We start from the raw sequence: 13,677 nt of genomic DNA on the forward strand, positions 1-13,677 counted from the left end.
ACATAGTCGTCATGTGAAGAACCTTTCTCAGTCGGTATGTTGACTCGGATATTCACATTTGCCAACGGTGCAATTTTAGCCAATTGACCTCTGAGCATGTACCTTGTCTTCACACATGACTCAAGATACTTCATTTTCTCATCTGTAACAAGACCAGAGTTCCTGAGACATGTAAGAATACAAGGTTCATTGACAATTGTTTCAATTGAATTGTAAATTCCATACCTTGTCAAGTCAATGTCAGACTTATTTATGAACGGGAAGTATCCAGCATGTTGTCTGACTGCTTGAGGGTTAGGTTGGTACCATTCGAACTTGACACTTGCAATTCCTTCAATTGCATTCAAAATGTCTGAGTCGGAGTCAACCATTTGTTCTCTCTTTGTAGTCTTGAAAGCGTCAAAGAAGTTGTGCGGCTGTTGTGACATTGCCATGTGCATAGTAAATGTGACCATCCAAATCTGTTATGGTCAATCTGAGATTGTGTCCTTTCTTATTTCCGTCTTGTATGGCAGCAAGTACACCCATGAAGCCTTCTTTGTTCTTTCCTTCGTCAAAGTTTACTGTAAAGGTTCGACCAGATGTAATTTGACTTCTAACTTCACGATACTTTCATATGAATATCTTGTTCTTTCCATGGGAGCATGTGCGTCTTCACCTTTTCCTTTTTTCCTTCTCAAAGGATGCAATTGTTCGTCATGTTTCCAGTAGAATCTGGCAAAGCCGTCGTGTCCTTCAACTTGAGGTTCACTAACATCGAAAGGCATGTCCATAAGACGTTCTTCTTCTAACCTCTCTAGTCTGTTTGGATAATTTGCACGTGCTGTTTCCAAATCCATTTCGTAGTGAAGACCAGACAATTTGTCATAGACTTTTATGGGTCTTCCCTTCCTATATTTAAACTTCTTCGAAACTCTCCAACCATATCTTTGCAACTCTGCTTTTATTCTAGCAGATTTTCTATCCATTCTATATGGGGGCATTTTTATAAAAATAAAAAATATTTTTTTTCCTTTACTTTACATAACCGCCTGCTGCCATAAGTCTTTGACGCCAACCCATACCAGCTAATGAAGGTTGACTTGGTTTAGTTTGGAAACTAAACTTTGGTTTTGGTTTATCTTCAGTTTTTGGTTTTTCTTCTTCTATTGGTTTTTCGTCACTTTTCGGTTCCTCTGACTTTACTTCACTTGCAGGAACAGTTGTGTCGTCAACATCTTCATAAATATCATATGCCATTTGTTTTTGTTTCCTTTCAACTTTTTGTGTTTGTTGTAAAGTTTAGAATATTTCGACTCTAAGTCAATGAGATGTTCTATAATGAACTGTTGGTCAGTGAAGTAAACTTTTCCATCTGTTGTCTCGAAAGCTCCTTCAGACTTCAATATTTTATTTGTGAGAGTCTGTTTCTTTTTTGAGATACTTGCCGTTCCATTTTTATGAAAAGTGACTTTGTAGTTAGGGTTTGTATTTCCAGACCTGGCACTTTCTATTATTGAATTTTTCTCTTCATCTGTAAGTTCTTTGACAGGTTTTGACAATGGTTCTGAACTTTTTGTTTGTGGTGTCAAATCTACCGTTTCAACTTCTTCGGTCATTTCATCTCAGTAAAAAAATTTAGTTTGGTTTGTTTTCAACTGGTTGTTTAGGTTTTTTAAGTCGGTCTAAAACTTCCTGAGGTATAGGAAGAACTTGACAAACACGTTGTGTAACTGCTGGAAGCCGACAAATCCATCTTGAACCCATTTGCCTCAATGCTGTATTGTTCATTTCATCTCAGTAAAAAATTTTACATTCCCCACGTTTGAGGCGGTTGAGGTTGGTTATTGTTTACCCACTGTTGTGCATGGTTATATCCTCTGTTAAAGAATCTTTCACCTTGGTCCATATAGTGTCCTGCTTGGTTATAGTAGTCATTTGCTTTGTTATAATAGTTTCCTGCTTGTCTTCCTACATTGTCCATCCATCCTTGAACTTTTCCTCTTGTTTCAGGATTTGGAATAAGATTTGTTGCATCTCGTGCTACATCCCAACCTTTCTGTACAGTTTGTATAATAGGTTGTGCTTTCTCTTTAAGTATACCTAATGTACTCAAAATCTTCCTTCCAACTCCAAATACACCTCTGGCTATTGTTCCCACTGCGGGTAAAAATCTAGATGCGACTCCTGCTAATGCGCCAAATAAACCCATTTCTTATGGGTTAAAAATGACGAATTCAAACAAGGACCTGTATGTTTCTAAAGCGACAAAGAAAGCACTCATGATAAAAATCTTTAGTTCAACACCAAATGCTTGGTTTATGGATATCTTGGAAAACATTCCGAGAGTTAGAACAGATGGACCTCCATACTGGTTAATATTTGTCGGTCAAAACACAAGATACTGTGAAGCCATACCATTATGGTCCAAAAATATTTTAGATGTGAAAACTGCTTTGACAATATTCGTTGACAAATACCATCCAACAAAACTGACATCTGACTGTGAAAGTTCTTTCAAATCAGACGATATTAAAAACTATCTGCGTTCAAAAAATGTAAACCAATATTTCATTGTCGACCAAAACCATTCTGCTCTTGGTGTCATTGACGGTTGTATAAAAATCTTAAGAGACTTAAACCAACCACAAGGTGGTGAAGCAAATGAAATGTCATATGACGACAAATATAGACACTTCTCCATGGCAAAGATGAGACAAGTTTTAAATATTTACAATAGCCGTAAACAAAAAGGTTTGGGAAACCACTCCCCGAAGAAATGAAAAACAACCCTGACTTAGAGAAAGACTATATTTAACAATTTAGTCAAAAGAGACAAACAAGAAAGAATGCCGGGCTTCAAACTTCAGAAAGGTGACAAAGTAAAAATAGAAATACCTAAACGCGACCCATATGAAAATACTATTGACTATGACAACAATGGGAACCCGACAGATACTCACGTTCGTGTTCGTAAAAATAGAAGAAAGTATACAAGAGAATATTATGAAGTTTTAGGCAAACATGGCAAAATGTACAGACTGCAAGCAGAAGATAAAACGACTATTGTCAGACCTCGTTTCAAACTTGTCAAAGTTCAAGGTGGTATACTTTCAAAGACAGTTTCTAACAAATATAAGACAACTCCTGACGAATATGCTAAAGAAGTTGAAAATGACGACTAAGCATTTCTATACCATGCGTAAACTGTCATGTAAGGTGGCATGTAGTCTTTACTTTGTCCCGTTGTTTGCGTATACCCTGAAACGCGATGTGTATGGTCTCCTTCTCCCCAAGTGTCATCCCAGTAACCATTTATAGCAAACTTAACGTCCTCTTTAACATCATATCCTTTACCTTTTGTCATTCCTGACCAACCCCAATATTTATGCCTATGCCCACCTTCTTGAGATGTACTTAAATTTATGTAGTGACTGTGTGCAGGTAAATTTGCACCTGAAATCGTTTTACTTCCACCTGTTTCCTTTGAAGAGTTTGCACAATACAAAAACCTGTCGACTATTTGAGTCCAAGTTCCAAAACCAAGTACTACTTCTGGTCTGGTAGAGTTCATTGACGTATAAATAGAACCTATAGGATATAATGTTTGAGGTATTTCTGTCTTTAATGTTTGAAGCTCTGTTTTGTCAGCTTTCTTATCTAACTTTGTTGGTAGTTCATATGCTTCAAAGTTTCTGGCATGCTCTTCGATATTCCTGCAACTCTTATCTAAATTGTTAAGAGTATCTTTTACGCTTGTACTCGGATTCTCTGAAGGTGCACTTGAACCAAGGTCAAAGTTTAGTGTAATATCATCTGCTCTAAAAGTTGTAAAACTTGTATGTGTATGGTTCTTGTCAGCTTTGTCATCTAACTTTTCTTGAAGTTCATCTACGTCATAGATGTTATGTGTATGATGTTTTTGTGGGTATGTTCTTTCTGTCCATGCGAAAATATAGTCTTTTGTTGCATCTACATATTCTTTGTCAGCTTTGTCATCTAACTTTTCTTGAAGTTCATCTACGTCATAGATGTTATGTGTATGATGTTTTTGTGGGTATGTTCTTTCTGTCCATGCGAGAATATAGTCTTTTGTTGCATCTACATACTCTTTGTCAGCTTTGTTGTCAACATCTGCTTTCAAAAGAAGTTCTTTTATAGGTTTCTCGTTTAAAGTTCCTTTTGTTGGATTTATACAGACAGTATTGTTCTTCTTGTCTTGAAATAGAAACTCATCTGTCAATGGGTTTAATGTCAGTTTTAAGTTTCCTTCTTTCAATGACTCAGATATCTTAAAATAGTTTGAAAAGTTTGTTGTGTTCTTATTTAGAGCTTGTATAATGAGTTGTCGGTTGTGTTGTATTTCTCTCATAGACGCTGTTTCATTCGACATTTTTATTCTAGATAAAAAATGCTTTCAATAGAAAAAGAAAATTCAAGAGTTGCTACAACTAAACCATTAGATGAACTTTTTACGAATGTCGGTCAAAAGTTTGAGACAGAGACCGTAAAGCATGAAGGCTATCGTTTTGACTACCCATTGAGATGGCTAAGAGACCCATCCGTCACAAAAGCTGTTGGCTTTCGTAGAATGAAGTTCATTTCAGAAGCCATACATGGTTTCCCATTTACGGTCGGTTTTGAAGTTCGATACTATAACAAAGAAAAACGTACGTATGAGAAATTTGAACAGGGAAAACTTTTACAAGTGAATTTGCTTGTAAACTTAGAAACAACTCTTCAAGCTTTTCAAGAAAAAATAAACGATATCTATCTCGAATATGCAAACCAGTATAACATTGACGAAGGAGAATACCATCTCGATATTATTTATGACAGGAAAAATGCAACTGTTAAAATCAATAAAATAGAAGACCTTGGAGAAAACGTTTATATTTCTACAAAATATAACAACTTGGCATGGTATAGATTTTTGAGGATGTTAAATCAGCCTGCAGCATATCCAGTACACCCGGACTTTTATGAAGTCGAAAACCCTAATGGAACATATGAAAATGTTTTCGACCAAGATGCTATTATAGTTCATGCTTCATTTTCTGGTGCACAAAACTCTTTTTTATGCTTGGCAAATGACTTTTACGAAAAACCTACAAAGCTATATGAACCACCAAGTGGAAGTATTTCAGACTTTCAAGTATGGTTTACAACAGATGGAAGAAAGAGAATAATTCCATTATACCATGCGTTTTATTCTTAGAACTTAGTTTCATATACAACTACTATCGAACGGTAAAAATATAATTTTTTAATACGGTTGAGGTGTTTGGATTTGTTGCCAACTAGACTGTGGTGCAGGTTCAGGCTGCTGTGTATTAACAGGAGCTTGTTCTTCTGGTTCAGGGTCTTTAGGTATAATACCAACGAACTGACCTACTCTTTTACCAATATTTTTGACTCCGTTCCAAATTCCTCTTCCGACAGATTTTATTCCATTCCATATACCTCTTCCAACATTTCGAAAGAAGTTCCTATTCTTCCAAAGAAACCATTTTACTATATGTAAAAATCTAATGTCCGCCTAGTCTTTTGCGTTTCCTGTTGAGTTCCATAGCATTCTTTAACTGGAGCTCATACATTCTATTTCTCCTCTGGTAGAAAACATATTCCGGGTCAACTCCTGTGTTCGCGTCATCTGCATAGAGTTGTTTATATCCCACTTCAGGGTTTGTATAAAACTCTTTCCATCTCATATTTGCATACCATGGTGGCAAACCTAACGCAGCGTCATTTGACATGGCAGTTTGCATTTGTACATCTGTTGGCACTTGACCATAGTTTGCCATTGCAGTTTGTATTCTAACTTCATTTGGAATATTCTCTGGGTTTGGTTGTCCAGGTTGCTGTGCATTCGCTAAGTTCTGTGCGTCCATTTAATATTAGATAAAAATATCTCTTACGAGTACATATGCTGAACATTTGCAGACATTGGTTCATCTTCATATTCTCTATATCTTTCTGCCACGTCAAATAAGTAAATGACACAATGGAAAAAACCTAAAACAAGTAGTCCTATTTCAAACCACATTTACTTACCAATAAAATTTCTTTGTTATGACACTTTCTCCGGTTTATAGGACCTCTCTCATATTCTATCTTGTCATATATAAACTCATAGTCATGTATGTCCTCTAACCATCTCATGACACTTTCCAAACCACTTTTATCGGATGTAAAGTAAAAGCATGGATGGTTATGTAAAACGTCTAAAGTTTCTAAAGAGTCTCTCAAAGTCCAGTCTACTTGGTATTGAAAATCCCATGTGTTATAGAACGGCGGGTCCACTATAAAGAAAACATTTTCCTTGTTTTTATATTTTTCAAACAACTCTGTCCAATGACATCTCACAAACTCTATACCCTCAATATATTTTTCTATGTCCTCTTTGAAAACCTTTGTATAGTTAAGATATAAAACGTTTGACATAAGTGTTTCAATGTCATGAACTCTTATAGAACCACTATATAATAGTCTAGCAGATATACTATCCCAGTCTATATATTCTGCTTTTTTCAAAACCTCTCTGACAATATTTTTCTTATCTAATGGTATACGTTCCATCTTACCTATAGGTATCTTTTCTTTCAACTCACTCAATATTTTGTTTGTGTCTGGTATATGTTTGAGACGGTTCATATAGTTGTCGAAGTCATTGCATATAATCTTTGAGTCAGGAAATACAGTATGGCACAAATGGGACATATAGAAACTTCCACCGAACAAATCTACAAATGTTAGACCATTCGGTAGTTTCTTAAGTTCTCTCAATAGAATATCTTTACATCTACTCTTATTTCCAAAGAAGGGTAACGGTGGTTTTGTAAAATTCATTTTATATATATAATAAAAATGTTTTTTCCTGAAAAGTGACAGAAAAGTGACAAAACATGAAAACTACTCGGTCAAAGTCTTGTCAGTTTTGTAAAATAACCGTCCTATCTTGTTTTAAAATGGAGAAAAGGCTTCTCAAAGTATACTTCCTTGGAACGCCCGTAACTTTTCTGTAGCGACGATAGACCCTTACTTGTCCGGACAAAGTTGTACTATTTTGAGCGCTCTACCAAAAAGTCAACGACGACGACTCTCAAAAATTTTTACGGGCTAGAAGGGGCGCAGCCCCTGGGAAGCCCCCAGCACCAAAAAAACCTCATTTTATACTTCATTTTATACTAAACATCTTCGGGGGCTAGAGGGCACGAAGTGCCTGGAGGCCCCACTACCTTTTTTTTTTTTTTTTTTTTTTAAAGTGCTGCATATATACATTCAATCTGTAATAAAAATTCTAATACGATCAAGTTATTGAGTATTTCAGACTTGCCTGTTCGGATTAGTGATAGATATTATTTGATTTATCCTTTTATCAGGTACAAAAATCTTATTTATAATGAGGCGATTTTTTAATTTAAAGAATACTGGTTCCCGAATTATAGTCTTCATTTCTGTGGCATGCTGTGCTCTACTTGCAATAAGAACATGGATATTTGCGTTTTCAGCTTCAAACAATAAAACATCAAATCAAAATCAAATTTTTATTGCAGTAATTAGCGACAAAACTTCTGAATCCAGAGCATCTATCTTTGATAATTTCTTTAACGCACATTTAAAGTCTAAACATGTTGTAGGCCCGAAATATTTCTTTTCGAACTTATCACCAGAATTAAATCCTTCAGATTTTTCAGTTTTTCGCATACCTACAGATCAATTTGCTAACAAAACAACAGTTAGACCTTTTATTTACGACCTTCTTAAAAAATTTATCGCTACGCTAGAATATTTCGTTGAGAAAACAGATGCTAACTGGATGATGAGACCAACTGATGATGTTTTCATAAATCCGCGAGATTGGCCAAATTCATTAATAAATACATTGGCAGATTTCCCAAATCCTGACTTAATTCCATACTTATTAGGCGATTGCAGAATGGAAGGAACCCATCAACTAGTTAGTGGCGGATCTGGACAAATTGTTTCAAGAGCTGCAGCAAAATTATTTATCAAAAATAAAGAAATGTTATTTACAGAGCCTGCCACTAAATGGGAAGATTATATTATTACAAAAATGGCAGAAGAGAAACTTAATTTGAAAAAATTTTCATTTCCAAGAATTTCAGGTTATTCATTCCCAAAAAGCCAATATGATGCAATAATTCAAGATAATTTTTCAGTCATACCAGAATGCAACTACAATGATCAGGAAGATGTCGGATGCACCAAAGGAATGCAGAAATTGAATGATTTAATTATATGGCATCAGTATTGGAGTAGATCTGATCCAATGATTTCAGAAATGTACCAAATTATTAACAAAATACCAAATAATGTCGTTTGGTACCATGTTAAAGATGGAATCAAGATATGTACAGAGAAATGACTTAAGTTCGGCTGACATTTGGCCATTCATAAAATATACTCCATTATTATTGTTAGCTCCTATATACTATCTTTTCGTATATAAATATTGTTATTGATTATGTGAATAATTTGTAAAAATAATTCTTCGAAAAGTATTTTGCTTGCATTTATTTTTTAAAAAACAACTTTAGGTTATTTTCAAAAGTAAAAAATAAAAGACATGATATTTACTTGGCAGATAATATCTGATCGAGTTGGTTTTTGGTCTGAGCGATCGTCTTCTTAAGATAAGCGATCTCTTCGGCGTAATTCTTCTCGATTTCTGCGCGTGTAGTAACAGATGCTTTTTCAAGTTCAACAATTTTAGCTTGTAGTTTAGCAACATTAGCTTCTAATGCTCTATTATCTTCTTTAAGAGTTTTATTTTCCTCTTCAATCTGATCTTTAGTTTGTTCGACTTTAATAACCTTTCTCATACCCCAAGCAACAGCAGATTCGTATAATTGCTGGTAGTCGGAAATAATCATACGTAATTCATCTCTAACACGAACTAGAAGTTTGCCACGAGCAGAGCAATCGATTGTAATCTGTCTAATAATTTCATCAAAACACTGGGCATAGAGCTCGGATCTAATCGGACAAATGCCAGTATTTCTTGCTTTTCTTTGTTGTAAAAGTGAATCTAATTGACTCTGTAATTTAACAACATCTGATCTTGTTGCTGGCGCAATACTTACAAATTGAATAAGTGTTTGACCATCCTGAACGAATTTTCTTGGTGGAAGCATTGAATCGAGAACTTCGCGTGTTAATTGCTCATCCTCTTGATCTTCGTTGTTTGCATCTTTGCGGGTACGTTTTTGTTGCGGAACTTGCTTCTTCAAGTTACCTTCGAGAATGGGGACATCGTATTTCAAAAGTCCTTTCCCGGGGCGATTAGTCATCTAATAACGGATTGTCACGTTTCATGTCACTTTTCATTACATGATCTTTGCTCTCTATATTTTTTTGGATTTTATAAAAACATTTGCGTTTCTTAACTCACAACATATTATTCTTTACATACTATATGATTAGATTCTCGATGAAATTTCTGTGATTATGCATATTTTTTTGGGGATATATTTTGATAAAATTATGTTCGATGTTTCTACGTTGAAATATTAATATACAAGCCTACAGCCCGATAAATAGTAGAAATGCAAAAATACATTTTTTGATTTTCAATAAAGTTTTATTATTTAGATTTATGACAAAAAATTATATATGAAATGGGTCAGGTGAGTGGGGCTTCCAGGCGCGTTGCGCCCTCTAGCCCATATAGAAAAGAATTTATTTAGATTAAAATTAAAATTTTTATTCTGAAATGTTTGCTTTAATGTTTTTTACGGATGGAAATGAACTGGATATCGTCTTCTTGTTCTTCTTCTTCCTCCTCCTCTTCTTCCTCTTCTTCGTCATCGTCGGCGTAGTGGAAGAGGACGTAGTTCATCCAAATTCTGTATGGACGTCCTGATTTGGATTTAAATGAGATGGACATATTTTGTGTGAGTGTTATTTCAGTTTCGATAAAGAGTTGGTGTGCTGGTTTGAATATATGTTTGACGTAGGAGAATTTGTGCAACTCATCTTCTCCCAATTCTGTATTGATACAGACTTCGATGAAGTCACCACTGAGAATGTCTTCACCTGTGGGCATATCCACAACAATTAAATGAACGACACAATAGTTGTGAAATTCATTAGTAGGAAATACTGTTGCAGGCGTATTATATGAGGGGAAAAATGTTTTTTCTTCCCCAAATTCATCTGCTACTTCATCTCCATCGTATCCGTTGTTAAAAGCTTTAAATTCATGTACAATTTGAGCAAATTGTTGACGGAGATTTGGTGGCATACGTAAGCAAGCTTGTAACAATGTCCTACCTTCCACACACTCAGCAAATATGGGAAGGTAGGAACATATAATGTCCGTCAATTGGTCCTGGTTGGGGACCAATTGACAGAGTTTTGTGTATGCCGTTATTGTTTCTTTAACGGTATTTGTGTAGATCCGGTTATATGGAGTATTTCCCTGGTTGTTAAGGGAAAAATACTCATCCGATTGTAATTTCAATCTTGACCTCAACTCTTTGTTCGGTATTCTTTGGTCTATTCTTAGAGCTGTATTTGTTCGTGCGGGCTGTGGTTTTAAAACATTCGAGTCAAGTTTTAATTGCTTCGAATTGGATGTCGATTTGAATTGGGAGTCTTTTGAGTTCTCCTGAGCTTGGTTCTGTATTAAAGACTGAATAGCAGTGTCAGCTTCTTGTTTTTCGAGATAGTATTCTATTGAATTGGGCTTCACTGTTCGAGACGCGTACATTATGAAAAATGAACTGTTTTTTTCGGACTACTCATAGAAAAGTTTAAAATAAACCGTTTTCGTCAACGGTAACCCCCTCTATTTTTTAATTTTATTTAATAGTTACCGTTGGCAAACCGTTCCATCTCAAATATTGAATGAACTATAAACGTTTTTTGTTTTCTATATATACTTTTTTGTCCAACGGTAAAACTTTTTACACAACGGTTTTTGAGAGTCGTCGCCGTTGACTTTTTTGTAGAGCACTCAAAATAGTATAACTTTGTCCGGACAAGTAAGGGTCTATCGTCGCTACAGGAAAAGTTACAGGCGTTCCAAGGAAGTATACTTTGAGAAGCCTTTTTCCCTTATAGAATGAGATAGGACGGTTATTTTACAAAACCGACAACACTTTGACCGAGTAGTTTTTTGTGCTGAACAAAAAGTGTCATATAAACATCTGTCAAAAACCGCTTTTTAACTTCACTTAAAATGCCACGTAAGCTACGTAAGAATATACGTAAGAGGAAGGGAGCATTGAAACATCCAATAGTAAAACTGACACCACAACAACAGTTGCAACAACAAATGATGAATGACCCCACTATGTTGCAACAAATGTCAAGCAACCCTATGCTTTTAAACCGAGTTATTGGTGCACAGAGTGGAGGTTTAAGAGCGGCACTTTTAGCGAAAATGGCAGGCTATGGTGGAGCTGCAGACGGAACAGCTTATAACCCTCAAAGTCAAATGAATTTGAGTTCACTCAAAAATCAAATAACAGATGTCAAAAAGTCAAACATAGACATACAGAAACAAATAAGTGAAAACGAAAAGAAACTAGAATATGACAGACACACAAAGAAACTCAATGAGTTAAACGTAGAGAAAAAGAAGAAAGAAGAACAACTGAAAGAACTAAGTACAGAGGAATATGCGAAAAAAGTGTCAGAAAAAGCAGCAGAAGTAGCAAAAATGGAACAAGATGTTATAAATTTGAAAAACCATACTACTCAATATAAAGTACTGAAAGATGAAGAGATAAAACAAAAAGCCCTGAAGACATATATGGATAGCGATGAGTATAAAAAAGAAGTTGAAGCAAATGTAAAGGCAGAAAAACTTTTACAGTTGCAAAACCAAACCGTACAGTATGAAAACTTAGCACAAGAAAGTAAAAATAACGACGCAGCCATGCAAAAGGCAATGAAAAGCGCAGAATATATAAAAGCTAACAATGACTGGTTAGATGCCCAAGCCAACGCTAAAGCAGCCCAGCTTATAGGGTCAATAAGGACAAAAATACAAGCGGATGAAGACAGTTCAAATGAAGCTTTAACAAATGCTGACTTTAAGAACGCCTTCGAAGCTCTTCATAGTAAGGTGAAACAAGTGAACGATTTCTCATCTGGAAAGAAACTGAAGTCTGAAGGTTTCGACAAAGAGTTAAGAGAAGTAGCACAAAATATGACGAAAATAACAGATGCAGCAACGAGACAGGCAGTTCAAAGTGCCTATGACGCCGTTAGAGCAACTGTTGTGAAAAGTCAAGAAAAAGAGTTACAACAGACCAAAACAGACCTAGTAAATGCTTTCTTAAAAACGAAAAGTCAGGTAGGACATTATGCTGCAGATGGAACATATGTGCCAGCTGGTGGAACATATGTGCCAGCTGGTGGAACATATGTGCCAGCTGGTGGAATTTATATACCACCAAACCCTCCAAGAGAAGCACCCGCACCGGGATTACCTAAAACATTTACATCGTCACATGGACACAGACACAGGCATGCACCAAAACCAACACAACAACCAACAGTTCAAAATCCAGCACCACAACAACAACCAACACAACAACCAACAGTTCAAAATCCAGCACCACAACAACAACCAAAACCAACAGTTCAAAACCCTGCACAACAACCACAACCAAAACCAGCACAGCAACCAACAGTTCAAAACCCTGCACAACAACAACCAACAGTTCAAAACCCTGCACAGCAACCAACAGTTCAAAACCCTGCACAACAACCACAAACAGAGCAAGGACATAAAAGAAGTAGAGAAAAAGGAAACCAAGAATTCTTAAAAATGCTTAAGCAAAATTATGGTTACCCAGATACTCTTGACTTTAGTGACAGATATAAAGAAGCTATTAGAAAGTTCAAGGAAGGAAATACTGACCCGAACCTATTTAGCTTTATGGTTCAGCATCAAATCGGATATAATCTCAAACCTGGAAAATACAAGCTTGCTAAGGGATATGATTTAATAGCATATCATCCAAATGACATGGATGAATTTACTCCGAGATATTTGATGTCAGAGCTAAATGATAATTCAACTCTCTTCATGAAACGCGTAAAAAATAGAGACGGAACGAAAGAAGAAAGGGTTATGAATGCGGATGACTTAGAAAGGGAACTTGTTAAAAACGGTCTCGGAATATATGAAATGCCAGCAGATGAGGTACAAGAAACTCCACAGGAAGAAGCTCAGATACAACCAGACATGGAAGAAATAGTTCAGCAACAACAGCTAGAAGAGCCTGAAGGAAACGAACAAGTCCCTCCTTTGGAAACTAACTTCACAGAACTAGATGAAGATTTGGAACAGCCGAAAAATCTTGACCCTCAACAAGTGTATGCGGAGAATATGGAATCTTTCCAAGAGTCTAAGAAAAATTCGGCTGACATAGTAGAAGAATATCGAAAAATGTTCACCGACATACAAAAGACTCCAACATCAGATGAAAATATTCAGCATAGAATGGAAGTACTGAAAGATAATGTACACAAATACAATAATCCTTTTTACTTACGACCATATAACGTTCAATCTTTGGCTGAACTCGGTGAAAATAAAAGGTTAAATTTCAACAAAACATATAGAAATGAAACATTGTTTAAAGTTCATTCAGAACCTAACCAATATGGAAACAAACCTACTTTTGTTTCTGCAGACTATGGAACTACAATGAGATG

The 13,677-nt window shown here is 35.8% G+C and overlaps 11 protein-coding genes across 11 annotated transcripts, besides 1 other annotated feature; 4 read left to right on the plus strand and 7 right to left on the minus strand.

Annotated features, from left to right (window-relative positions):
• Positions 1–7,240: part of a mobile genetic element that runs on past the window's edge.
• TVAGG3_0975350 (uncharacterized protein) lies at positions 1,316–1,598 on the minus strand (the record flags this gene model as incomplete). Its single annotated transcript, XM_051253802.1, has 1 exon — positions 1,316–1,598. A coding segment is annotated over one exon (283 nt), but the record flags the coding sequence as incomplete, so codon positions are not given.
• Positions 1,618–1,770, minus strand: TVAGG3_0975360 (uncharacterized protein; the record flags this gene model as incomplete). The annotated part of the gene is made up of 1 exon (XM_051253803.1): positions 1,618–1,770. The coding sequence occupies one exon, from the start codon at positions 1,768–1,770 to the stop codon at positions 1,618–1,620; it is 153 nt and encodes a 50-aa protein (XP_051079377.1).
• TVAGG3_0975370 (uncharacterized protein) lies at positions 1,790–2,191 on the minus strand (the record flags this gene model as incomplete). The annotated part of the gene is made up of 1 exon (XM_051253804.1): positions 1,790–2,191. One exon carries the CDS (start codon positions 2,189–2,191, stop codon positions 1,790–1,792), a length of 402 nt encoding a protein of 133 aa, XP_051079378.1.
• TVAGG3_0975380 (keratin-associated protein family) lies at positions 3,161–4,372 on the minus strand (the record flags this gene model as incomplete). Its single annotated transcript, XM_001298036.1, has 1 exon — positions 3,161–4,372. The coding sequence occupies one exon, from the start codon at positions 4,370–4,372 to the stop codon at positions 3,161–3,163; it is 1,212 nt and encodes a 403-aa protein (XP_001298037.1).
• On the plus strand, positions 4,391–4,831 carry TVAGG3_0975390 (uncharacterized protein; the record flags this gene model as incomplete). Its single annotated transcript, XM_001298035.2, has 1 exon — positions 4,391–4,831. A coding segment is annotated over one exon (441 nt), but the record flags the coding sequence as incomplete, so codon positions are not given.
• Positions 5,508–5,870, minus strand: TVAGG3_0975400 (uncharacterized protein; the record flags this gene model as incomplete). The annotated part of the gene is made up of 1 exon (XM_051253805.1): positions 5,508–5,870. The coding sequence occupies one exon, from the start codon at positions 5,868–5,870 to the stop codon at positions 5,508–5,510; it is 363 nt and encodes a 120-aa protein (XP_051079379.1).
• An 18-nt stretch (positions 7,241–7,258) lies between the features above and the next one.
• On the plus strand, positions 7,259–8,428 carry TVAGG3_0975410 (uncharacterized protein; the record flags this gene model as incomplete). Its single annotated transcript, XM_001297635.1, has 1 exon — positions 7,382–8,368. The coding sequence occupies one exon, from the start codon at positions 7,382–7,384 to the stop codon at positions 8,366–8,368; it is 987 nt and encodes a 328-aa protein (XP_001297636.1).
• A 148-nt stretch (positions 8,429–8,576) lies between these two features.
• On the minus strand, positions 8,577–9,293 carry TVAGG3_0975420 (dynein heavy chain binding; the record flags this gene model as incomplete). Its single annotated transcript, XM_001297636.1, has 1 exon — positions 8,577–9,293. The coding sequence occupies one exon, from the start codon at positions 9,291–9,293 to the stop codon at positions 8,577–8,579; it is 717 nt and encodes a 238-aa protein (XP_001297637.1).
• Positions 9,294–9,724: 431 nt separating this feature from the next.
• Positions 9,725–10,714, minus strand: TVAGG3_0975430 (uncharacterized protein; the record flags this gene model as incomplete). The annotated part of the gene is made up of 1 exon (XM_001297637.1): positions 9,725–10,714. One exon carries the CDS (start codon positions 10,712–10,714, stop codon positions 9,725–9,727), a length of 990 nt encoding a protein of 329 aa, XP_001297638.1.
• A 471-nt stretch (positions 10,715–11,185) lies between these two features.
• On the plus strand, positions 11,186–11,516 carry TVAGG3_0975440 (protein of unknown function, DUF4106 family; the record flags this gene model as incomplete). The annotated part of the gene is made up of 1 exon (XM_051253806.1): positions 11,186–11,516. A coding segment is annotated over one exon (331 nt), but the record flags the coding sequence as incomplete, so codon positions are not given.
• Positions 11,517–11,749: 233 nt separating this feature from the next.
• Positions 11,750–13,668, plus strand: TVAGG3_0975450 (protein of unknown function, DUF4106 family; the record flags this gene model as incomplete). The annotated part of the gene is made up of 1 exon (XM_051253807.1): positions 11,750–13,668. A coding segment is annotated over one exon (1,919 nt), but the record flags the coding sequence as incomplete, so codon positions are not given.
• Between the last annotated feature and the right edge of the window lie 9 nt (positions 13,669–13,677).

This window comes from Trichomonas vaginalis, chromosome I (genome assembly GCF_026262505.1).
Source record: "Trichomonas vaginalis G3 chromosome I, whole genome shotgun sequence".
In the NCBI taxonomy this organism is placed as follows: domain Eukaryota; phylum Parabasalia; order Trichomonadida; family Trichomonadidae; genus Trichomonas; species Trichomonas vaginalis.